At 42.3% G+C, this 23465-nt stretch overlaps 1 protein-coding gene across 1 annotated transcript in view; it reads right to left on the bottom strand.

The window, feature by feature from the left end:
• Nucleotides 1-9858, bottom strand: part of pard6gb (par-6 family cell polarity regulator gamma b) — a 26410-nt gene extending 16552 nt beyond the window's left edge. Inside the window, exons 1-2 of the mRNA XM_042077337.1 lie at nucleotides 9531-9858; nucleotides 4019-4241 (exon numbers count right to left, since the gene is read on the bottom strand). Of these exons, the coding sequence (XP_041933271.1) occupies nucleotides 4019-4241; nucleotides 9531-9605 (298 nt within the window). The 5' untranslated portion in view covers nucleotides 9606-9858. The remainder of the gene's footprint in view (nucleotides 1-4018; nucleotides 4242-9530) is intronic.
• Between the last annotated feature and the right edge of the window lie 13607 nt (nucleotides 9859-23465).

Here is a 23465-nt window from a genome sequence, read left to right as displayed (position 1 = left end):
AGATTACTTGACTCAGCCTTCTCTCTCTCTCGCTAACCTAACTTTAATTATATATCCCTCTTTTGCAAACATGCTGGGAGGCAACCCCCGAAATCTTTTCCTCCATCTTCTACAATATGCATCTCAAATGGGCCTTCCAGAGACAGAAGGCAGAGGCACGTCAAGCACGCAGAGTTGAACTGAATTCTGGGAACACAAGACTCCAGCCAGTCCGGCTGGCTGTCACATCGAGTCCAGGGAGCAGCTCATCAGTGGCGAGGAGGAATTACACTGAAGCAACAGAAAGAAGGGTGTTTTTCTACTTGGAGGAATGTTTGACCATTGACTAAAATAGCGCCAAGAGTGGAGGCGGTCAAGACTAATGCTGCCAGGGAATGTCTGACCAACTATTCTCCAAAGCCTGGTACAATGAGGCCAATTTGAGTGCACTGGAGCTTTGAAAACACATTTACAACTCAATGCTGCGATCAAAGCAGAAACACATGCAGAGAGGCATTTTGGCTTGAGTTCTCAAGCTCAGTTCTGATCTTTAGAAATTACAGAATTACAGTGCACACACACACACACACACACACACACACACGCACATGCACGCACACACACTTTGATACTTGATGTGCAGAGTGAAGAAATGACACTTTTATATTCATTCTTTGTTTTCCCCTAACGACAGATTTAAGTAGCAGATATTATATCTCAGAATTAAAAAGAGTAAAAAGAAGGATGTAAGAAAGAGTAGACTGCCTAGACTGTAAGGAGCACCTGATCTGAATAGAACGTACCCCATATGAACAGATTTTGAATTCAGAATAGTTTTATTGGAATGACAAAAACAAACTGTCCATGTAAACCACAATACAGTAAAGGAGCAGTACAAATGCATCTCTCTTACGTAGAGTGAGCACTAAAGGCCTGACACACACACACACACCTGATGGCGATGTTCACATAGCCTTGACCTATATTCTACAGCAACTAAACGTGCGTTTGCTCGTTTGGGGTGGGTATGGACTAAACCTGATAAATATTGCCTTCTCAATGGAGGGAAAAGAGAACTGAAAGTCATTCAACTTGGTTAAGAATGAGGGACAGACAGGGCCGTCTGTGCCCTTGATTCTGATCTATTTACTAGGTGTGCTGTACCATATAGTAGATCATGGCCATGCTTCTAACTATATCACAAGAATTTGTCATATTGAAATATTGACATTGTGATTTTTTATGTGCATTTTTTGCAGAGCTTTGAGCACCATTTTTAATTGATCACAACTAGTATAATGTGTTAGAGACATGTTAACTTTGTATAATATCTACTTTTTATTCATTTTTATTTATTTATTATATTGCATTTTACTGTATATTGTCATTCCTCTCCTCCAGAGTTTTTTTGAGCCGCATCACCCAGCCCTACCATTCCAGTGCAGTCCTTTTTTAAAAAAGCCCAGTAGCAGAATGGTTTCAATTATAGGCACTCACAATTTGTCTCAATCTAACTGCATTGCAGTGTTAATGTAGTCTTACAATTGCAGGAATTTCATTTTCTGTGGTTTCCAGAAAGCACAATGAAAAGTGGTGTGGGGATGGACGCAGTATGGTTCAACAGGATCACCAAGAATATCATAGTAGAAATCAACCTATTTTTTTCATACCATCTACACCTCCACTGTCAAGTATGAAATACACAAAACCCAGGCCAGGGAATATTATCTAAGCCATCATGTCTGAAGAGAAAATGTAGAACCTGACAGGAGTGTGAGCGACACAGCTGATCACATCACCACTCACACACACTTCACATTACTGTATAAAACATCCAAACAATAAAACACAAACCAGCCTATCCAGTATACCTTCACACTACACACACACACACACACACACACACACACACACACACACACACGACCAGGGTCCCTGGGGACCCCCTGACAGTGCTGGGCCATTAGAATCGTCCTACCCCCCCACCCCTGCACAAGACCTTAACACACACATCGCACAACACAACAAACACATCAAACATTATCAAATGACTAGCCATAAGCTGTGTAAGACTGTGGATTAGGACATATCCCTGTCCAGGGCCAGTAACCAGACTAGACCAGCTCAAGAGTAAATGACATGAACATTGATCAGGAGGAAGCTCTGGTCCCACTGGGCTCAATTATTCACTTCTGTCCCCTGTCCCACAAACACACAATGTAGCCTTCAGCTGACGATACACAAGGTCACTGTTTGAGCAATGTTGCTGGCCAATATTGCTTCTCATTGATATTGGACATCATCAGTAGGTAGATCATGATCATCCAATCAGAACACATGGAACTGGTTATGTGGTTGCCCAGCAACATGGCTCAGAAAATCTCCTTTAGACTCTATAAAGCATTGGTTCCCAAAGACTGGGTCGCAACCCACAGGTGGGTCGTAAGAGATTTTATTTGGGTCGCCAGCATAGCCTAGTGACAATTTATGTTGTGTAATACCCCTAGCTTATACCTTATATAGCTTAGGAAAGCTAACAGTTTTCTATTAGGATCTAGTTTGTTAACTACCACAGTCACGAGTTGGGTCGCGATAGTCTGTCATTTCTAAAAAGTGGGACCCCAGAAAAAAAGTTTGGGAAACACTGCTATAAAGCACCTTGAATCAATGTCAATGAATGAATGACATACTAGCGAATGATCTCTTCAGCCTTGCTTGTGTCTGAATTGGAGCCGCTAGGGGAAGAGACGTGGGCTGGGGAAGCGGACACAGCATGCAGTATTCAAAGAAACTTCACCAGAGGAGCAGTCCTCTGAAGTTATTAATGTTTTTTCTGTTTATCTGATATGGGATTTGGTGTGCGTCTGTGACACTTTTACCTTGTGTCTGTGACTGTGTGTATGGAGAGAGAGATACAAAGAGAAAATGAGAAAATGCTGACCAAGCAGACCACACCACTGCCTGTTATGACTAAGATAAAAAGTAATATTCCTATAAGCCGACTGAAAAGCCGTCTTATAGCCGTACAACAACGCTGAACCCAAAACAGGTCCAGACACCACTTATACAAACCTGACCTTCCATAGTCGGATCATCTGGGTTCCAGGGCAACGTTAGATTCCATAATCTAAACTACCGCAGGGGTCTATGCAATATGGATAAACAGTAATCTGTTAAAGATATGTGTGAGAAACCAGCTTGCTGCCTGCTGACTTTTCTAGCATACAGATTTCTTACTGCTGTGATTTTCCGTTCCGTCATAGAATATGGAACGCGATTCCAAAATGGTGGCCAGTCCATGGCCCCAGTCTGCTCAGGCATGCATGAGAAAGGGGTCAGCCGAACATGACTGGGTGGGAAGAAGCTGGATGAGACCAAATTACTCAGATGCAAAATTATTTTTGTCACTCTTCATGTCTTTTGTTCTAGTGGTGAATGCATCAGTATGCCAGTGGACATACCCCAACCCTGACCTACATTCAACAGACCGGGGGCTCTTCCTTTTGACAACATGGTAGGACTTATCCACCAGACATGCATACACATACTCAGACAGAAACTACAGACAACTACAAGAGCTGACCACCCCCTGCCAAGAGGTAAACAAAACAGAAAGCTGCCCATGACCGGATGTTTCATAAACATCTGAGAGAAATTCCTTTTGTGAAATAACTATAAAAACAAATGTTCTGTGTTCAGAATAAGTCTTGATTAACGTAATCCATGTGAAAATATAGGTGAGAAACTAGACATGTGTTATGTCTATGCGTCTGTGCATGTGACAGTGAGTGAGTGAGTGAGATAAACTGAGAAAGAGAGAATAAAGGAAAGAGATGGGGTGGGGGTTGTCTCTAATGATGATGACACACAGCAGACCATTCCCACAGAATTTGTGGGTCAGTGAATGTTGCCATTAGCCGTTCTTCCTGCAGAGAATCAAGTCTGGGCACAGTGGTACCCCACTGAGTGAGAGTGAGAGTGAGAGTGAGAGTGAGAGTGAGAGAGAGAGAGAGAGAGAGAGAGCGAGCTGTAGACCTACCTTGTTTCTGGATGAAGATCCTGAGAAGGGGATGGGCAGAGGTGACAGCCTTGCAGAAGTTGTCATCGTTGTTGATGGGCAACAGGTCTCCGTGCACGTCTGCATAGCCGATCATCACCTCCATGTTGGCAATGCGGTGGATGTGCATGATAAGCTTGTAAAACTCCTCAAACTTGCCTGGCTTCACACGGTCCACAGAGAACCTGCGGAATTCAGCCCCATACTACAAATAAATGCAGAGAGAGAGAGAGAGAGAGAGAGAGAGAGAGAGAGAGAGAGTTAGCTAGACAGAATTTCTCAAACGTATGCAGTGAGATGACGAGATGAGATGATAAGATGAATGAGAAGATAATCTCACTCATATTTACACTTTATTTGTGTAACCCATCCAGCCTACATCAGACATAAACACAAACATCAATGTTTCTGCACTTGTGCATCCTTGCAAATCTGCGCACGCACGCACACACACACACACACGTTTCTGCTCTTTCTGTAAAGACTTTGCTGTGTTAAGGAGCACCAAGGTTCATTTCTGAGTTTTACTCCAAGACCCTCAAGAGAGCAGCCTAGACACCAGACTAAACAGCCACAGCCTGACACCCTGACGTTGCCCTGGAACCCAGATGATCCGACTCATTCTATTAGCTGGTTTTAAATCACAACCATGGACTTGGAAATGCATTTCATTTAAAATTATTCTAATCTTCTAATCTAAGTAAATGCTAAATTCTTGTGTGATAGAAAGCTTGACTGAGAATATCCTGATTGCACATAATTGGCCTGATAATGCAAGTCTGTGTTTGTTTATTTTGTATTAGTGAACTTTGGGTTAGCCTGTGATTCAGTGTTGTGAAAAGAGGAACCGGCAAACAGCTTAGTGACAATAGAACAATACACGAGTCAGTTTGTGTTCGTCTGTGTGTGTGTGTGTGTGTGTATATAGAGAGAGTGCGTACACGGACAGACAGCATAGAATGAAACACTGAACAACAGATGAGGTAATGGTTGTCACGACTAAGCACTTTCCACACTCTCTCCTACATCATGTGTACACACAAAAACATTGTGCAAATCATTCACAAGCAGGAACACACACACACACACACAAGAAATGTGCCACATCGTATTATCCATGATATACCAATGCAGTGTTTCCCATTGTTGTTCCAGTGTTTTGGGGCAGCCGTGGCCTACTGGTTAGCGCTTCGGACTTGTAACAGGAGGGTTGCCGGTTCGAACCCTGACCAGTAAGCACGGCTGAAGTGCCCTTGAGCAAGGCACCTAACCCCTCACTGTTCCCGGAGCGCCGCTGTTGTTGCAGGCAGCTCACTGCGCTGGGATTAGTGTGTTGAACACTGTGTGTTCACTGTGTGCTGAGTGTGTTTCACTAATTCACAGATTGGGATAAATGCAGAGACCAAATTTCCCTCATGGGATCAAAAGAGTATATATACTACTATACATACATTGACTAATTTGTGGCGGCCCACCACAATATCAACATTGACCACCACACAATGATTTTCCTGGTTGTACTAAATTGTGCTTAAATCTGGTTAGCATCATAACCACGCTGTGCTAATTTGCTAAAAACTGTTGCATTCACGTTAATTCTGCAAACCTTATGCAAATTCTGTATAATTCAATTCTGTGGGAAACACTGCAATGGAATTCCTTCCTGTGACAAACAATTGTCATATTGTGATATTAAATTCTATAGTTGATGACATGTTCACATATGCGCTGCCAGGTTGGCAATTCGCAGAACAAGAACATGCATGACAGAAGGCAGAGATCAAAGTTAGGAAAAAGAGTTATTCACCGATGATGGTCAAGATTATGTTTTGCTTTTTGTGTTTGCATGGCTCTTAAGACTGTAAGCATGTCTGATTGTGTGTTTTATATTTGTGATTTAATATCAAGACGATAGTGGTGAATGGGACTAGTTACCATAAAGACTACGATGAAATATCAGATATGATATAGTCTTACATCCATGTCTGCAGCACGAGAAACACAGAGTGGGATCATATACACAAGCATGGCTTTGTCTCTCTCTGTAGCAGTCCTGTTTCATCACAGCAGTAATTTGTGAGGGCGCTGCAGAAGTGCAATTATGCTCTCAGAAATGGAGGGCAGCACTGAAGCAGCAGGAGCAGCCTGTCATTAGAGCATGAAATACCAACATCAGGCTGGGGAGCAAGCAGGGTGGGAGGTGAAGCTTGGCGTGTGTGGCAGGTGCTTAATTCAGAGTTTAGAAAGGCAGTCACACACATAATTCTCGCTCACATATAGACAGAATCTATCTGTGTGTGTGTGTGTGTGTGCGCGTGTGTTGTGAGTTCTCTCCCTTGCAGACCCAGGCTCCTCATATGGTTGTGTTGCTGAGATGGCACTGTGGCTCTGCTAACTTCTATGTTTAGCAGTAAACCTTCAGAGATGGGGACTAGCTTGTTAATTAATGAATACATTTTACAAGCCTTGTAGCCTGGAGGCTTATTGGACCCAACAATAAGTATAAGTATATATACTCTTTTGATCCCGTGAGGGAAATTTGGTCTCTGCATTTATCCCAATCCGTGAATTAGTGAAACACACTCAGCACACAGTGAACACACAGTGAGGTGAAGCTCACACTAATCCCGGCGCAGTGAGCTGCCTGCATCAACAGCGGCGCTCGGGGAACAGTGAGGGGTTAGGTGCCTTGCTCAAGGGCACTTCAGCCGTGCCTACTGGTCGGGGTTCGAACCGGCAACCCTCCGGTTACAAGTCCGAAGCGCTAACCAGTAGGCCACAGCTGCCCTAAATTGCACTAAATTTAGCAAATGTAACCTGCGTTGTGTTGAATCTGCGTGATTCAGCCCTGCACACGCCCGGACTCGAACCCGCGAACAGCAGCACCTCGGATCGGGAGGCGAGCGTGCTAACAATTGAGCTAATAATAGCCCAGGCTACTCGCATGCCAGCAGTAGTCTTGAGGCGTCGGGGAGTGAGGTTTACCAACGTTCCACAAGCACAGCTAAGCTAGCTGGCATCCGTTACACTCACCCCCCTAAACCTCACTCCCGATTCGGGTCACGTGATTCAGCCCACAGCTAAGCTAGCTGGCATCCGTTACACAAAGGTAAGGGGCCAATGTTGAAAGACAAATATTTACACAAAAGATGCATTCCAGTCAGAACCTGCTTTACATTTCAATACTACAGAACTCATTTTGGGTCAATCGTGTGGGGTAGCTGTTGGAATAGATCTCTTTTCTTGTTACCGAGAGCTAAACGTGTAACAGCTTAAAAAAAAAAATACATGTGGCAATAGAATGAATGTGATTGAGTCGTTTTCAATTTTTTTGTTGGCTCATGCATTCATGCTCCGGCCAGGCCTCCTGGTAGTGTCTGATCATGCTCAAACAGGAACTCACTCAGTGAGCCATATCACAATGACAGAGCTGTCTGTGACACGACTGAGGAAACTCTTACCTGTTGAGGCAAGCAGAACAGACCCCACGGTAGCCTGACACACACCAGTTCCCCATTCAGCTGCATGTGTGCTTAACGCTCATCAAGTACATTCAGGTACTGAACTTTCAACATTCATTTTGTACGCAGAGGCTGAGAGACATGCCGACTCTGTTGGATGTCAAACAGCAGACACAGCTTAAGACACAGGAGACACCCTTTCTTGATAAGGAGGGAAAAGCAAAGCAAAAAAACGCAGAGACTACAACTCAGCTATTCTGTTCATGGCCACCTGTTTCACGACAGCACCAGTCAAAGACATGAACGGCAGCCAGGAACCCTGCCTCATGGTGGTACACTTCACAAAGTTCCAGTCAGGCCTGCAGCAAAAGACTCCTGCTGTCATGTGATTGAAAAGATTAGTGAGTCACGGTGCTCTTCTCGCCAGTACTTCTCAGAGTGCGTTGCTCAACCCACAATGAATAGAGCAATGGTGATGACACATTATGAGGAGGCATTCAATAAAAGCCTGTCTGACACCCTCTCCTTTCCAGCCTAATAAACTGACCTGCACTCACATAACAGGGTGAGTGGGTTTCAATTTGAATGCCCATAAGACCTTTCACAGAGCCCTTTTGTGATAACTCTTTTTCTTAGTGTAGGCCAGGAACTCTCATGCTTGTCCTGTGTTCTTACAGACTGTGAGAAAGTTGCTCAATCTGCATCTCGCTCCCTTCTTTCAGACGGGGGTATTGGTCTATTCTTAGGGAGCAGTCTAACCCCAGATAGGGGAGAGGGGGTGGGTGAGTGCTTGTGTGTGTGTGTGTGTGTGTGTGTAATGGGGGTTTTGTTGGGTCTTCAGAGGCCTCCTTTCACAGATGATGGGAACCCAACATTCCAATTCCTGATATGAATTAGATCATTGCTGAGGCCCCAGCTCCCTCAGACAAAAGATAGATCAGGAGGTGGGCACGGTGCCCAGGCACTCTCCTAATGAAGGCCTTCACAGCCATGGCACATTGTTATGAAACCTATCCAAACCAATCACCACCTCGATTTTCTCTGTGTAGAGGTAGGCTCTGAATTTAGGCTCAAAAATTAAGAAGTAGAGACTACAAAGACCTAGACTACAAAGAGTGGCCATAGGGCCTACTTGCACTTGTTGTTTTTTTGTTTTTACACAATACTAAGACAGAGTGTCAACCATGAGTCATGCCACCATCAGCTAAGTAGTGCCTTCATTTTCTTTGTGACAGATAGATAGATTCTTTGATATCAAGACGAAATGTCATTTTTTGCCAATGACTGTCGGTAACAAGGACAGTGGACAGTCTGGTCCTGTTCGGGTGGAATTTATAGACCCCCAAACCCCCCCAACCATACATATCCCACTATGAGTTCGTGTGTTAAATCATCCATTTCTCTGGCACTGCTACCGCGTCATCAAGTCAAGAGGGCATTCCTACAGGCAGCAAGGAGCGGTAACATTACGGGGAAACCTACATGGAAGGCATAGTTTCGGTATTGTCAATTAGGGTGGCTTGGTGAGAATGTCAAAGCAACTGCATTTATGTCAACTGCAAGAATTCCTACTCTAAGGCCAAGCAAATGAACGTCAGATCCTATCTGAAACCATAAATTCAAGAACGTGGAGGCATTGAAATACCCATTTCAATCCGTATTTAACAATTTCGGGCATTCGTCTTCGCAACATTTAGACAATAGTGTAGCGGAGTATTTGCCATATGAGATTTTTTTGAGGGAAAATGGGAGCATCACATATCACATGGGCAAGGCAAAAACATTAACCAGATATTCCAGATTTGCAAGCAAATTCGAAAATGAACGTAGCCTACCCTAATGGACTTCTAAAGGGCCATTGCACCAACGCAACTATTCTTCAACGCAACTTGGTTGCATGGCGCGTTTCGTTTGTAAAATCAGAGAAGATTTTCCAACCTCAGTAAATCGTGGACCTCGTCGACTTTGCGTAGCACTTTTGGATACAATTTCCCAGAGTTTCTCTATTTAGTTGCAAGAGAAGCACAACCTACCTTGCTTTTGACTTCAACGGCATTGCAATCCAATTGTCGTAAAGACTGTGATTTATTAGGGATAATCCGACTCATTTTTGCTTTTTCTTTTTAAAAGTTAACACTTTTGCCCGCTTCACGGGGCAGCTCGATTAAAATCCCGCGTCGTCTGAATGGAGAAGTTTTCCCTCTACAGCTGTAGGTCACCTATATTCCACCTATGAGTGCTAGAATCCGTACGACTGTTAGTGAAACTTCAGCAGAAAAAAATGAAATGTTATGAAGAAATCAGCAACTCGGACTGGGGGAGTGGGTTAACTTTTAAAATGACATCATCGCTGCGCCCCACAAGCGTAGCGCCAAGCGCCAGCCCTCAATAGAGGCCATCCCACAATGCTCCCATAACCATGAGCGGAGTATACTCCCACACGCTAGAGGACGCGCTTTTAGAGGTGATTTTTATTTCTATAAATAGGCTGCATATAACTAGTTTCATTGGTGTGTATAAGGTATTGGTGTAGGTTGATTTCCACATTTGTAAAATCAACTTGGTATAGCCGATGAATAGGCATAATCTCAAATTTAATATCAAATTATTAGCTAGGTGCCGTTCTAAATTTATCTTCCGTGATGGGGTCACCACGGTGTCTCCAGGTTTACTGCGTTCTGGCTGGCAGCCAAGTGTGGTGCCAAGGAGGACAGCCGCAGCCGCAGCCGCTTCGTCCTGTTTGTCAGTTCGGGTCACCTCCACAGTCCCTCCAAATGTAGCGTAGGCTACTGTTGTCACATTTAAGGAATAGGCTATTAGATTTTCAATAGTAGTTATTCTAACAAGACGTAATATTTCACATGCAGTCAAACATGAAAAGGCTTAATTCTGCAATTTGTGCAGAATTAAGCCTAGCCCTACAGCATGGCCTGTCATTCATGTTTTTCGACTTCCCAATAGCTTTATTATTAGCAATGTAAATTATAGGCCTATAGTTTAGAGGACCAGGGCCCTCCAACAGTTCATAATGAACATATCGCTGTCACAAATAGATAGATAGATAGATAGATACTTTATTGATCCCCAGGGGAAATTCAAATGATCCTTAGTAGCCGGTCTTCAATTATCCTTATAATTCAAAAGATGTCCGAACTAATCAAACTTAATTAGACGGACCACTGCTGCCGTCATGTGGCGTGGTGCTTTCACGTGAACAAATTGACAAAAACTTATACCACATCGTTCTCCGGCACAACTAGATGGCAGTGTAACACCGTGCCTGATTGCGCTTTTGAGTAGGGAAAATGCAGCTTAGGTTATCAGAAAGATTACAAAGTTCTCTCTCTCTCTCTCTGTGTGTGTGTGAGAGAGAGAGAGGCTGAGTGCTGAAGTGTAATTGTATATTTTGTTCCAAACATTTTATTTGTCAAAACATTAGCCTACTTTGTTAGGACATCTCTGTGTACTCCAACGTTGATGCTGGCATGTCATTACACACCCCCTAAATATTCACAGTATGTTCTATTTCATCACATAGGTTACTGTACATTGATAAATTGTATAGCCTCTATAGGTGTGTGTAATAATCACTATGTTAGAAATAAGAAAGAGCAGAAACTGGGTTTATTCAGCAAGCAGCATGGCACAGCAATCACATACAGTATGGGAGCAAAAATAGAAAGGACTTCAACATCACTGGAAGCACATAATCCATTATAGTGCACTACACACAACACAACATGTACAACATTGATTTCATATTCATACATAATCATTTGATAATATTACTTTCTTTTTTATTTGATCTTTTGTTCCCCTGGTCTTTCCAGTAACTGAAGAGGCCCCTTTGCTAAGCTTAATCATGTGTCTATCTACATGTGTGTGTGTGTGTGTGTGAGAGAGAGAGAGAGAGGTGATGAGGGGATTAGAGGGCCTTTTAGGGGGTCTCTCGACATTCCACCACTTAAATGGCCCAGCACACTGTGTCCTAGCCCAGACCCTCTCACCTCAACATTCGCAGGCACACTGGACGCTGACCCCCTCTTCCAGCCCTCTAGTCCACAGGCTTTTGTCTCACCAGGTCTGGCTATGTTGAGACGATGGGAAACAGATGCAAGGGGAAGAAATGAAAAAAAAAAAAAAAAACATTCAACCCACATTCCTCTGTCTGGATCAGTCCTCCTGCAGGTCTGGATGGGGCCCCAAAGGCCCTGGGGTGCTAGTCGAATCTATCAAACCAGACCAAATGCAGAAATAGACTAGAGGTGAAAGGACCAGGTTTAGTGAGTACACATCTTTACCAATTGTAGTCATTTACAACCACAAAGGCAATGCAAAATAACAAGCGGAGTCGTGGCAAAGTGAGTGGGTTATGCAAAATCACTGCACCCACCTTTATTTTACCTAAGCTAGTGTTGGCCCCTCTGGTCAGTCTCCTCATGAGGCGGAGTGTAACCTGAGTGAAGTTTTATGTAGTGGGTTCAACCTCCCTCAGGAAAATGCTCATGCCCTCCTCAACATGAAACAGGCACCAAATAGGCTGAAATAGGGGTGGGTATTGAGAAACAGAAAATAGAAAGATGTGAGAGAAAGATGGTGGTGTGTGTATGTGTGTGTGTGTGTGTGTGTGTGTGTGTGTGTGTGTGTGTGTGTGTGTGCATGTGTGGGTGGGGGTGGATGTGTGTGTTTGTGGGGGGCAGTAAGACTGATGGTCATGCTCCTGCATTAACACTAAACATTAGCTTCACTGTGTGAGCTGCATGGGTTTTTCCTTATTAGGGAGTTAATCACTGCTGGGTCTAAAAGGGGCGTGTACATCCTCAAGAACAAAAGGTATTATAATAATCTTATGACTGCTTAGAAATATGTGCAAATTGTCATATTGATGCACTGCATGTTGCTTTGAGATGAATATATATATATATCGCTAGATGTAATATATCTACTATTACATTCAGGCTTCATTCAAGGACTTACATCAAGCACCAGTTCTATAAGTGACAAGTCCTTGTGAAATGCTTAGGGAAGTGTATAATCCTGAGAGCTGGTGAACTTTTCTAGCTGGTGATCACTGGGCTACTAACGTGCACAGGAAATTCCTAGTTCATGATGCATGTTAAGGCAAGATCCTGGTCCCATTTACACAACACCAGAAACCATGCATGCATGCACGCATTAATATGCATGCATTTGTCTATGTAATTATCATTACCCTTCTTTTACTGACTGTACCTCGCTATGTGTTTCCCTAATTCTCTTTTTTCCTTTGCACACCGTTCAGCCACTGGTTAGTCTTTTCTCTTTTTTTAATGGTGGTGCATGGTGCATTTATTTACAATAACACTCTGTTGTGAATTATACGTTGGGGGAAAAGGGTTGGGGAAAAAACTTAATTAATTGTAATAGCAAAATATTGCTTCACTGAATAGGAGAACCTAATATCTGACCACAGATCTCATTGTGTCACATGTCAAAGACAAGACAAGGCGTTCATTTTCAATTACAAAACAATATGTGGTAACAAAAAGCATTCCTGTTTTCTCACAGTTTGCCAGCAGAGAGCAGAAGTCCATTGGTTAAAGCAATAACCCCATTGGTTAAAGCAATTTCCCAACATAAAGCAAGTACGCTTTTTTTGTTATACTTGAAATTCTTATGTCTGACTTTTAGGCCAAATGTAGACAGTGATGAGCCTATGACTCAGCTGGGCAGTTTGTTTTTATTGGTTGGGTACCAACAATCATACTCAACTGTTGTCTTATTCATGTTGCCTCTTCATAAATCTCCTCATGCAGTGAAAGGGGATTTTATTCTTTTATAGCTATGTTAAGCATGCCCATCCCCATATTGACAGTGAAGTCAAATAAATGAAATTACGTGCCTCATAAAAGTCTGAAGACTTTCCAAGTATGAGCTCCAACTTTAAATGTTGTTTCAGTGCATTTTTGTGTTTTCCTTGTAGCTTGTAAATATAGTTAAATAAGTTCTGAGTTGTCTAAAAGATCATCAAAGATACGTCTCAGTCCTCTCTACAGAGGGAATAAAGTCGACTGGCAAACATCTGTCCTCGTCTTTCATGTTCATGAGATGCAGTAATGGTTCAGGCGCTTGTTCAGGGACCGGTCATAACCCAAACACTGCCTATGACAGGGGCTGTGACCTAATTACTTGGGCCACTCACTGTGTCCATGTTACCATTTCTTTACATGTAGAAAGGTAAAAAATATTCCTGTTTGTCAGCAGGGGCCCTCTTTATAGTAGCATAGACGTGTAATGTATTTTTTGAGCTTAGATAATGGCTTGACTTTGACGTGGCGAAGCCAGCTCAATATTATGTAGTTGTAAATGCATATTCCGGTCTTACTCAAAATTGCACCAATGAACATCATTTTGAATGTTTCCACTCATTATCATCGAAAAATAGGTTGTGTTAAGATCGGAGCTGCAGACCACAGTATTCTTGGGAACCATCCTCCCCAGTCCTCCCCAGTCCTGCACATGCGCACACCCAGGTCTTGTTTATGCGCATCCAGGATCCCTGGAGCCACCTTTCTCCATTTTGTCTTGTCTATCATCTATCTTTTGCTTTTGTTTGTGACACTGAATGCCAAGTGGATGTGGCCATGCATCATAAAGCCACATTGTTCACAGAGAAGTTACACCAGCACACTGCATGAGTTGGTGAAGCATGCATAAACCTCCCCTTGTCTCCACTCTCTCTCTCTCTCTCTCTCTCTCTCTCTCTCTCTCACTCAGTCTCTCTCTCTCTCTCTCTCTCTCTCTCTCTCTCTGTCTGTCTGTCTTCTCTAGTCCAACCCTGGTATGGTATTGCTGATGCTCTGGTCCAGTATGGGAGAGTGTTGGAGAGGGAGAAGGGAGGGTGCTGCATGTGTGCAGTGTTCTGTGTTTGGGAGCGCCATGGTGTGGGTTGAGGGTGTGTGTGAGGCTGTATGCATTTAGGGGAGAACAGTGACAGAGGAGAGTTGTGTGCGGGAGTGATGGAGCAGTGAGGGAGATGTAAGGGGTGTGTGTGTGTGTGTATGTGTGTGTGTGTGTGTGAGGTGAGGGCAGAAATGCAGGGGGGAGGATATGAAAGGGGTGAAGTAGAGATTTTGAGATTTTTGGGGAGAGATTGATCTTTCACAGGGGCCTGACTTTCCTTTTCCTAATGTTTTTCACAGCGAGCATCCCTGAACAAAATGGGGCACACAAAGGCCAGCTGGGAGAGCAGAGCAGCGCAGGGGAGGAGTGCATGTTCTGTTCTTCTCTCCCTCCCTTGCTCCACCCATTTTCCCCTGATCCCTCGTACAAGGGATATGGCTGTCAGCGGTAAACATGTCTGTTCCAACTCTTCTTCTTTTTTTTTTACTTCTCTCCACCCCACTCTCTCTCTATTTTTCTTTCTTTCTCTCATCTAAATGATCAGGTCACAGCAATGTCAGAGTTTCCTCTGTGAGTGGTGGTTGGATGATTTACAGTTCAGCCCCAAATCTGCAGCACCGCTGGACCCTGAGCACGGCAGGACTCAAAGATGATGAATGTTTGAACAAATGAGCAAATGTGTACAAGACAGTTACATTAAAACACACACACATACATATACACATACACACTAACACACACACACACACACACACGCAAAAGCACATGCACACAGATGTGGAGGAGAGTGCTGGCTCATGCTTCACTGTCAGTTTGAGACGCTCAGTGGTGGGGTCACCCAGAGAGAGGGGCCCATATGGCTCTGCCCTCCACTGCCCCACAAGTCTCTGTATTTCAAAGGCTAAAAAACGGTCTGCTGGTACATATGTAAACATTGGCATACACACACACACACACACACACACACACACACAGAGGGAGAGAGATCATCAACCACAAAGCCATACAAATACACACAGACAAACAGACCTAACCACACATACACACACACACACACACACACACACACACACACACACACACACACACACACACACACACACACACACACACAGATTACACACATACTTTCTCTCTTACATACACACACATTCTCCTAGATTGTTTCAAGGTGCCAGGGGTACTAGATGAATGAGAGCAGTCTGGTGCAGATTTCTGCATGCATGCATCCCCTCGTTGTCTGCCCTCCACCCCTGCTGTGCATCCCCTCTGCAGGCAAGGCTTCCAGCTGACCTCTGACTTCCCAGCCTGCATCTTTTATCCTCTCAGTCTCCCACACACCAACGCTGGCATTAGGAGCAGCACAAGAGAACATCTGCTGCGCTGCTGTGCAAAGCTACAAGCTATCCAAACCAAAGTGCCGTCAGAGACATGCTTGGCATATTTGGCACAGATTTTTTTGGTAACATTTGGTAGAAATGTTCCAGAATTGCTTTAGTTTCCAAAGACAGCGAGAGCAGCAGTATCTATCTAGCAACAATATAGAGGTACTTCCAGAGGCGTCTGGTGTCATTGGCGATATAGTAGTCTCTCACACAAGTTTTCACACACACACACACACACACACACACCATCTGGGCTACTCTCTGCACCTTTCTGATACACATGTGTGTGGTGGCATCAGTTGACACTTAGGAGAGTGTGCTGCCAGCTGAGACGAGATATGTCTGAAGCACAGATGGCTGAATATTACTCACTGGCATTATAAAAAAGAACATTGTGCACTGTAAGATTATGGTGGGTACCAGTACGATAGTAGGGAATATTACACACAGTAATGTAATGTGCAGTCGGAGAAAGATAGGAACTAGACCACTTATGATATTTTTCTTATCCCAAGCATGTGACTAAATTGTAAACTATAAATTATTGTTGTCAGATGCTGTATGCAACCACTCACACTATTGCAATATCAACGGCATGCTGAAAATGGCAAATTCATTTAAAAAAATGGTTTATATTTCCAAATTATTCAAACAATTCATAACAAATCTAATGTTTACATTCACATGGTTAGAAGGTTCTTGCCTGGATGACAATTAGGTTCAGGCACTTTGCAAGTCTACCTGAGAAATGAAAAGGTAGCTTACAGTTATTCTTATAAAATGTGTGGCCTTGTACTGTTTTGTTTTTTGTGATTTGTGTAGATACTGTCAAAATGAAAAAAAGAAAAGATGTTGGGAGCACTAAGGTGTCTTTGGGAGGTACTTTCTAGACCGCCTCCTGACCGCCTGTTTGGTTCACTGAGATAACAGTCTGGCTACCTTTTCTGCACTAACGCTTCCCTTAACCATTAAGATGGCAGGCCAATCAGCGACCAGAGTGGATGAAGCTAAATGCTACCATGTAGAATTTGTAGGAAAAATGTGTAAATACATACACCAAAGGTAAATACATTATTTCCTTATTGTCAGTGCTGTTGACTTTTAGTTTGCAAAATTTAGTGGTGAAGTAGGAAGTAATCCCTGATCAGTTCAGTGTGGTTAGGCTGGACCAATGATTTTAAACGCAAAATCTACACCATTTATGGTATGATTGGAAACATTTCCCAATGGAGCAATGCCAGACCCTCTTCAAAAGTGAAACAAAGTGAATGGGTCTGGTGATACCAGGGTAGGTACTTTCTATATTTCCTAGACATGTAAATAAAGACACTTAGTCAGCCTTAGTTTTTTATGTGCCTGGGTACAAAACTCAGGCAAATAAGGTAATCAAAAACATTTGTATTGCAATATGCTGAATGTTAAATTGACAGGAGTTAATCATATTGCTCTTGGGTGCTCCTTGTTGGTGCCCCCCACCCAATCCCAATCCTCCCCCACCTTTTTTATGCAGCCCTTGCCACTTAATCTACTAAACCCCTCTTCTACTGCCCCCCCTCCCCCATTAATGCACAAATAGGCTGACACCAGACATAATTTCACTGCATTTCTTACTTCCAGTAACTATATGCATGTGACAATAAACTTCCTTGTATCCTTGTATCATATGAAGCTTGAACTTTCATTTAAGGAAATGCATGGAAGCATTTCAAAGAACATAGACATTTCTAAACATAGACAAATAGTTTAAACCTGATCTAGTTAGATTCTAACTTTGGTTTTATTTGCCTAATACTATAAATAATATCTAAAAAGATATTTGATCCATTTCCTCTTTCTAGTCTGTCTTTTTTTTTGTAAAATTGTAAAAGTGTAATTGCAAGATTGTGTCATCCAAATTGTGTCTTTGTTTGTATGGTCATACAGATTGTCTTGTTCTTTATTAACATTTGATTGCATCACACTGTATTTTCACACCTTTGAACAGCAAATACCTGCAATGTAAATACATGGCTTGTGTAACAGACAAGAGAGTAAATGAACAAACACAGAAGTATACATGAAAATGTTTTGTCCATAAAGGCTCTATCATGTTAATATCTGTTAAGATTTACATTGTTATTGATACTTTTATCAACCTCCAAATCCAACTTCAATTTCAATGCAGCATTCATGCTAATATGTTAGATTTGTTTGTTTACTCTATTGAAGAAAAGTAAATAAAAAAAGACGATGGAGAGACACACACTGTTGTCCACATGGTCCCCATTTTGTGAGAGGATGTGGTGCAAAACTGTGTGCTGCTTGTAGACCTCTAAATGTTTGTGTGTGTGTGTGTGTGTGTGTGTGTGTGTTTTTTGGAGGTTGAAGTGTCATATCTGTCTGCCATAGCCGTTAAAACTTTCCACTGGAGGCCTTTGAAATCTTTTTGTGTACCCTCACTCTCTCTCACACACACTTACATACACCTCAACACTTTTCTCACACAGTCTCTCAAACACACACACACACACACACATGCACGCACGCACACACACACACACACACACACGCCTGTAAACACAGAACTCACAAACTCACCCTCTGCTGTCCCTCTCTGTGACCCACAGACACTGACATGCCACCACACTTCCACAGGATGTGGCTGTTTCTGAGGCTGCGTCTGCATCTGCGCTTATCACCTTAGCTCAATGTGTGATTGAGCATTTGCATGTGTGTCTGCTTCTTGGTGAATGAGCATGTGTGATCTCATGTGTGTGGGTGCCTAGGTGTTCTTTTTGCTTTTCTGAAAGTGGAAACTGGCTAAGCCTAGTTTGCCAATTATAGAATGAAAAGACATTATTTGCCAACACACACACACACACACACACACACACACACACACACACACACACACACACTCGCCAACGTAATGTAATTCAATTCAATTTTATATTTGCATTGCCAAATTAGAACATTAATTTATTACATTTATATGATTAAAACAAGGTTTACATACATACAGAATGATATGAATAAGATATGTCTAAACATAATATAATATGCACCCAAGATTAATAAATGCATGTGTCTGTGTCGTCTAGATGTGTATGTTTATGTATATGTGCAGTATGTTATTGTATGGTGTTTCCAATAGTGTGAATGGGTGTATATATATATGTCCATACAATGGTGATGTCTAAGCAGTGTCCATGGATGCTGTCTGTCTCTATCTAAATAAGACGTGCAATGCCTCCATTTCCCATAACTCTCAGAACCCTATAAATATGCCGGCAACTCTGTCAAAAGAGGTATTCAGTATTTTCATATTTCCAACAGTTCAGGACCTCAAATCTCAACCTCACCTGTCATACAATAGCCATATATAATTTGATTTCTTGACAACCATGTTGTTCTTAGTCTGCCACTTTCTATGGTTACAGAGTCTGTATTTTACTCTCAACAACTCTCTACACTCTCTACTCTACACTACACCATATAGATACACACACAGAATTTCACAGGCAGATCCTGTGACACATCATTAATTAAACGCAGCTGAAGAGACAGCAGGCACAAACACACATGACACACATACCTCTTTCTCTCTGCATTGTTCAGCAATTCAAATCAACACAAATTCTGCTAATAGGTTACACAGATTGTGCTTTACGTTGTAGTTAATCATGGAGGACACTGACATTGCATTGAAATTGTACTGTGATATGTCTGCTGTCACATAAATCAAGATAACTTTAATAAAGTTCAAGAGAGCCTGGATTTTATTAATATAACTTCAGAGACCCTTAGACATGCACTATCCATTTTATTGACTTTTACAGTTAGTTTAACTGAATCAATAACCGTTTAATAACTGCAACTCCCACTAACATTTGACAGGGAGTACTATTCACCAGAGTTCAATTAGCTGTAAGATGAACCAGTCCGATCCAGCAGATTCTTCTGGCCCTGCTCGTATTTCTGTCTATTGCCTAGCTGCTGACTGGGCTCATGACTGATGTATAACCAAGTTCTTGCATTCAGTCAGAAAGAAAGTTGAATAAAAGTAGAAATGTACATGTTTACATGTGAATGTCTGCCTTTGTTTCTGTAGAGCAGCATAAGCCGTGCTCTGAATTCATGCTACACATCCTGTGTACGTGATTGCTCTAGAAATGTCAAACCACTGTACTCTCAAATTGCATACACTCAGATATACATCTCTTTCTCTCTCTCTCTCTTTCTCTCTCTCTTTCTGAGTGTGTGTGTGTTGCACTTGTTTATGCTATCTAGCATGCACTGTCACACAAATGCGCATACAGCGCCCTCCACCTTTTTTAAATTTAATACATTTTTAAAAACAAAAACACCACAAAATGCCACAATTATTGGACCCCCTGAAAAATGTACAGCTAAAACAATTTCCAATAAGTGCCAATAATAATAATAATAAAAAAAAAACAGTTACAAATTTGCCACGAAAAGGACCCATGTTTATTGAGCCCAAATGCACAGTGAAGAGGATGATTAGAGAGGAGAACCTCACTGTTTTCATTGTGACGCAAAGACAAAACATGAAGATGATTTGAGATCTCTTTACTCATCATTACCAGGGGTGCCAATCCATGTGAAGGTGTAGCTGTATTACACATGCAAAACCAACCAAAGCACAATCCATGTGAAGGTGTAGCTGTATTACACATGCAAAACCAACCAAAATGGATTCTTCCTAAATACTTAAATAAGGCAAACTCTGTGTGAGAAAAAGTGATAAAAGAAAACAGGGAAATGTGATAAAAGAAAAGAAGAAGGCAGGCCCAAATCAGGAGCCCAGCAGTAAGGTCTGTTTAAAAGCCAATCTGTTCATGGCCACTGTTCCATTCCCATTCATCTACATTAGACAGCATTAATTAGCTTCTGGATGGAGATGTTAATAAATGCACCAGAGGGTGGCTGTATGGGGGTGGTGGCAGAGTACAAAGGCAATTGATCACTGTGTCCTGTTTCCTGTCGTCAAGAGCTGGACCCTGTTAGTTCAGCAGACCAATTCATCATTGAACCCTGAATCATCTGAGTTAGGAGAAACCCAGGGCTCTCTCTACCTCTCACAGTCTGACCCATCTAGCAATTAAGACAAATACATACTTTTATTGTCCAAATAATTATCTTCTATTACTCAACACCAAAATGTCTACATTGGTTACATACAACAAAGGAAGAAAACAGGAAAAACAGGGACAGACAACAAACAGCATTTAGGGTTTGTGTGGGCATGCTTTTGTCGCCATGGTTTCCATGTTATACTACATGGCCACGCCCAACTACATCTCCTTTTAGGGAGACACAAGTCTGGAACACCATCTTTCACTTTCGGTCAGATTACCTGCTCAATCTATTCACTTCGTGAATGAGTTTGGTTTGAGGTTTATACCAAAGATCCTTGATTCCGCTTTAACCCTCTGGTTAGACCACTGCTTGAATTTCCTATTGTGATGCGGTGTTCAGAATATCTGGAATCTTGTTTTTGTTTTTTTTTGGAATTTAATGTCATGTTTTGTTTTATTTGTCTGGATTAATAACATTTTATACCATGGTCTAGGTTGAAAAGGGTGTCGTTTAAAAAGTGATATACGTGTAGGTGTACTATGAAGTAGATCTGGTAAAAAAAAGTTTAATCGCCGTTCCATATCAATGCTTATGAATGGTAACTATAACAACTATAGTAGGACGACGGTTGAGCCTGGAGGCAGGCTTCGCAACAATGGAATCAACTGTAAACAGCTGAAAAAACTAACGATTTTAGCTCTAAAACTCATTTATTATTAATAATTGATTTCATATTTATTTATTTCGTAAGTGACCATGGTATAAACGGGATAATGCCCTTCGATGCGTCCATTATCAGAAATAAATGGACGAAAGCAACTGTCCTCCGCTTCGCGCTGGACGGTTCACGCCTCCGCGTCGTCCATTTATTTCTGATAATGGACACCTCGTCGGGCATTATCCCTTACATATAGGCATTACTTTCAGTGCTTTTCTGCTTGATTCTAATGTACGCCTAAAGTTTTTGCCAGTCAACGTCCGTATTTTTCAAACCAATTGGACTAATTTAACATGAAATTTTCTTTATTTTATTTAATTTCTATTTTTTACTTTTTATTATTAGTTAATTTGTTTGTTGTTTGTCTTGTATGTCTTGTACACTGCTCCATCTGGCATCTTTTGTCTTGTCTGTCATTTGTTATTTTGTAAATTTGTTTGTCATGTCTTGTTGTCAGGGGTACGCTGGCGACTATGCCGCTCCGTCCGTCATCTTTTGTCTTATGTGTCAATGTCTTGTGTGTGGAGCGCTTTGGGTGACACTCTGTGCATACAAAAATGCTCTATATAAATAAAAGTGACTTGACTTCACTTGACTTGACTTGATTTGTGAGGTTTAGAGGATTATTGACATTTTTTAAGGTTTTTCTCACAAATATATTTCAATTTGTTAAATTTGTTAAACATTGCCAAAAAGAACAAAAAATAAGAACTTGGTTGCTAGTGCTACTCAAGGCCCTCTGGGGCAAGCAGGAAGTTCCTGCATTAGTGGACTAAAGGCCATGATTTACAAGGGAAACACAATATTCCCTAATGGCACATTTCCAATGAAATTATTCAATTAGGTTATCCACAGATCAGTCCATGGACAATCTGACCGGATAGAGGACATAAATGGATTTGTGTGTGTTAGTGTGTGTTAGTGTGTGTGTGTGTGTGTGTGTGTCTGTGTAAAGACAGAGAAAAGGGTGGTGGATAGAAATGGTGAGATGAAAAGTCAAAGGAAGGAAGATAACATTGATCTCTAGAAAACTAGGCTTTTAACAGAAAATCACGATACACAATCAAAAAATGTATGCATGTGCACACATGTTCGCTCTCTTCCCCTCTTCTAGAGTTCCCCAAAAGAGATTCTAATGCAGTGGATGTAATGCTACCCAGGTTTTAGATTTACTCCAGGTGAGGGATGGGTGTGAATGAGAGGAGACTGGAGACAGCACTTTACAGTTGAGGTGAATGCGCCTCTCCAAGGAAGAGAACAGTCCGCCCATTTGGCCTTGAATTCTACACTTCCAAAAAGCCAGGTATGGCAGTCAGATCACTCACCGTAGTGACAGCAAACACAGATGGTCCATCGCACATGGCAAATGAGGACGCCGTCTAATTGTTCCACAATTCCATGTAGTTTGTACTTTGTAACCAGTAATAGTTGACAGATGAGTTAACTGCTCTTTGGCCAAAATGGTTGCAACCTCCATCCTGTCATTATGTGGCAACAGTGCTCTCATGATAATGGTTACTCCCACTGTGTTAGTTGCTGGTTTCTCTTCTGTCCCTGTGAATTTTTGATTACACCACGCTGTTGTGTGCCAGTGGTGTTTGGGCGGACACCCTTGTTCTTGGCTGTGGATTGCTCCCTCTTGTGTGTGAGGAGAGAGCTGTAAGCCTCCCAGCTCCCCATACATGCTTGGTAAGCCGTGAGAGATCACTGAGCACTGTGGGATCCTCCTCGCTGGCAAGACTCATCTCTCTCTCCCACAGGCACCATCTGTCCATTCAGATCCCCCGCACCGGCACACTGGTGCATGTGTGGTGTGACTGTGTAAGAATTGTTAATCATACATTCACATGATCAGCACACGTACATACACAACCTACTCATATTGCCAGAGATTCAGCCTC

Source organism: Alosa sapidissima, chromosome 21 (genome assembly GCF_018492685.1).
Source record: "Alosa sapidissima isolate fAloSap1 chromosome 21, fAloSap1.pri, whole genome shotgun sequence".
Lineage (NCBI taxonomy): Eukaryota > Metazoa > Chordata > Actinopteri > Clupeiformes > Clupeidae > Alosa > Alosa sapidissima.
This window is presented reverse-complemented; position numbering and strand designations above follow the sequence as displayed.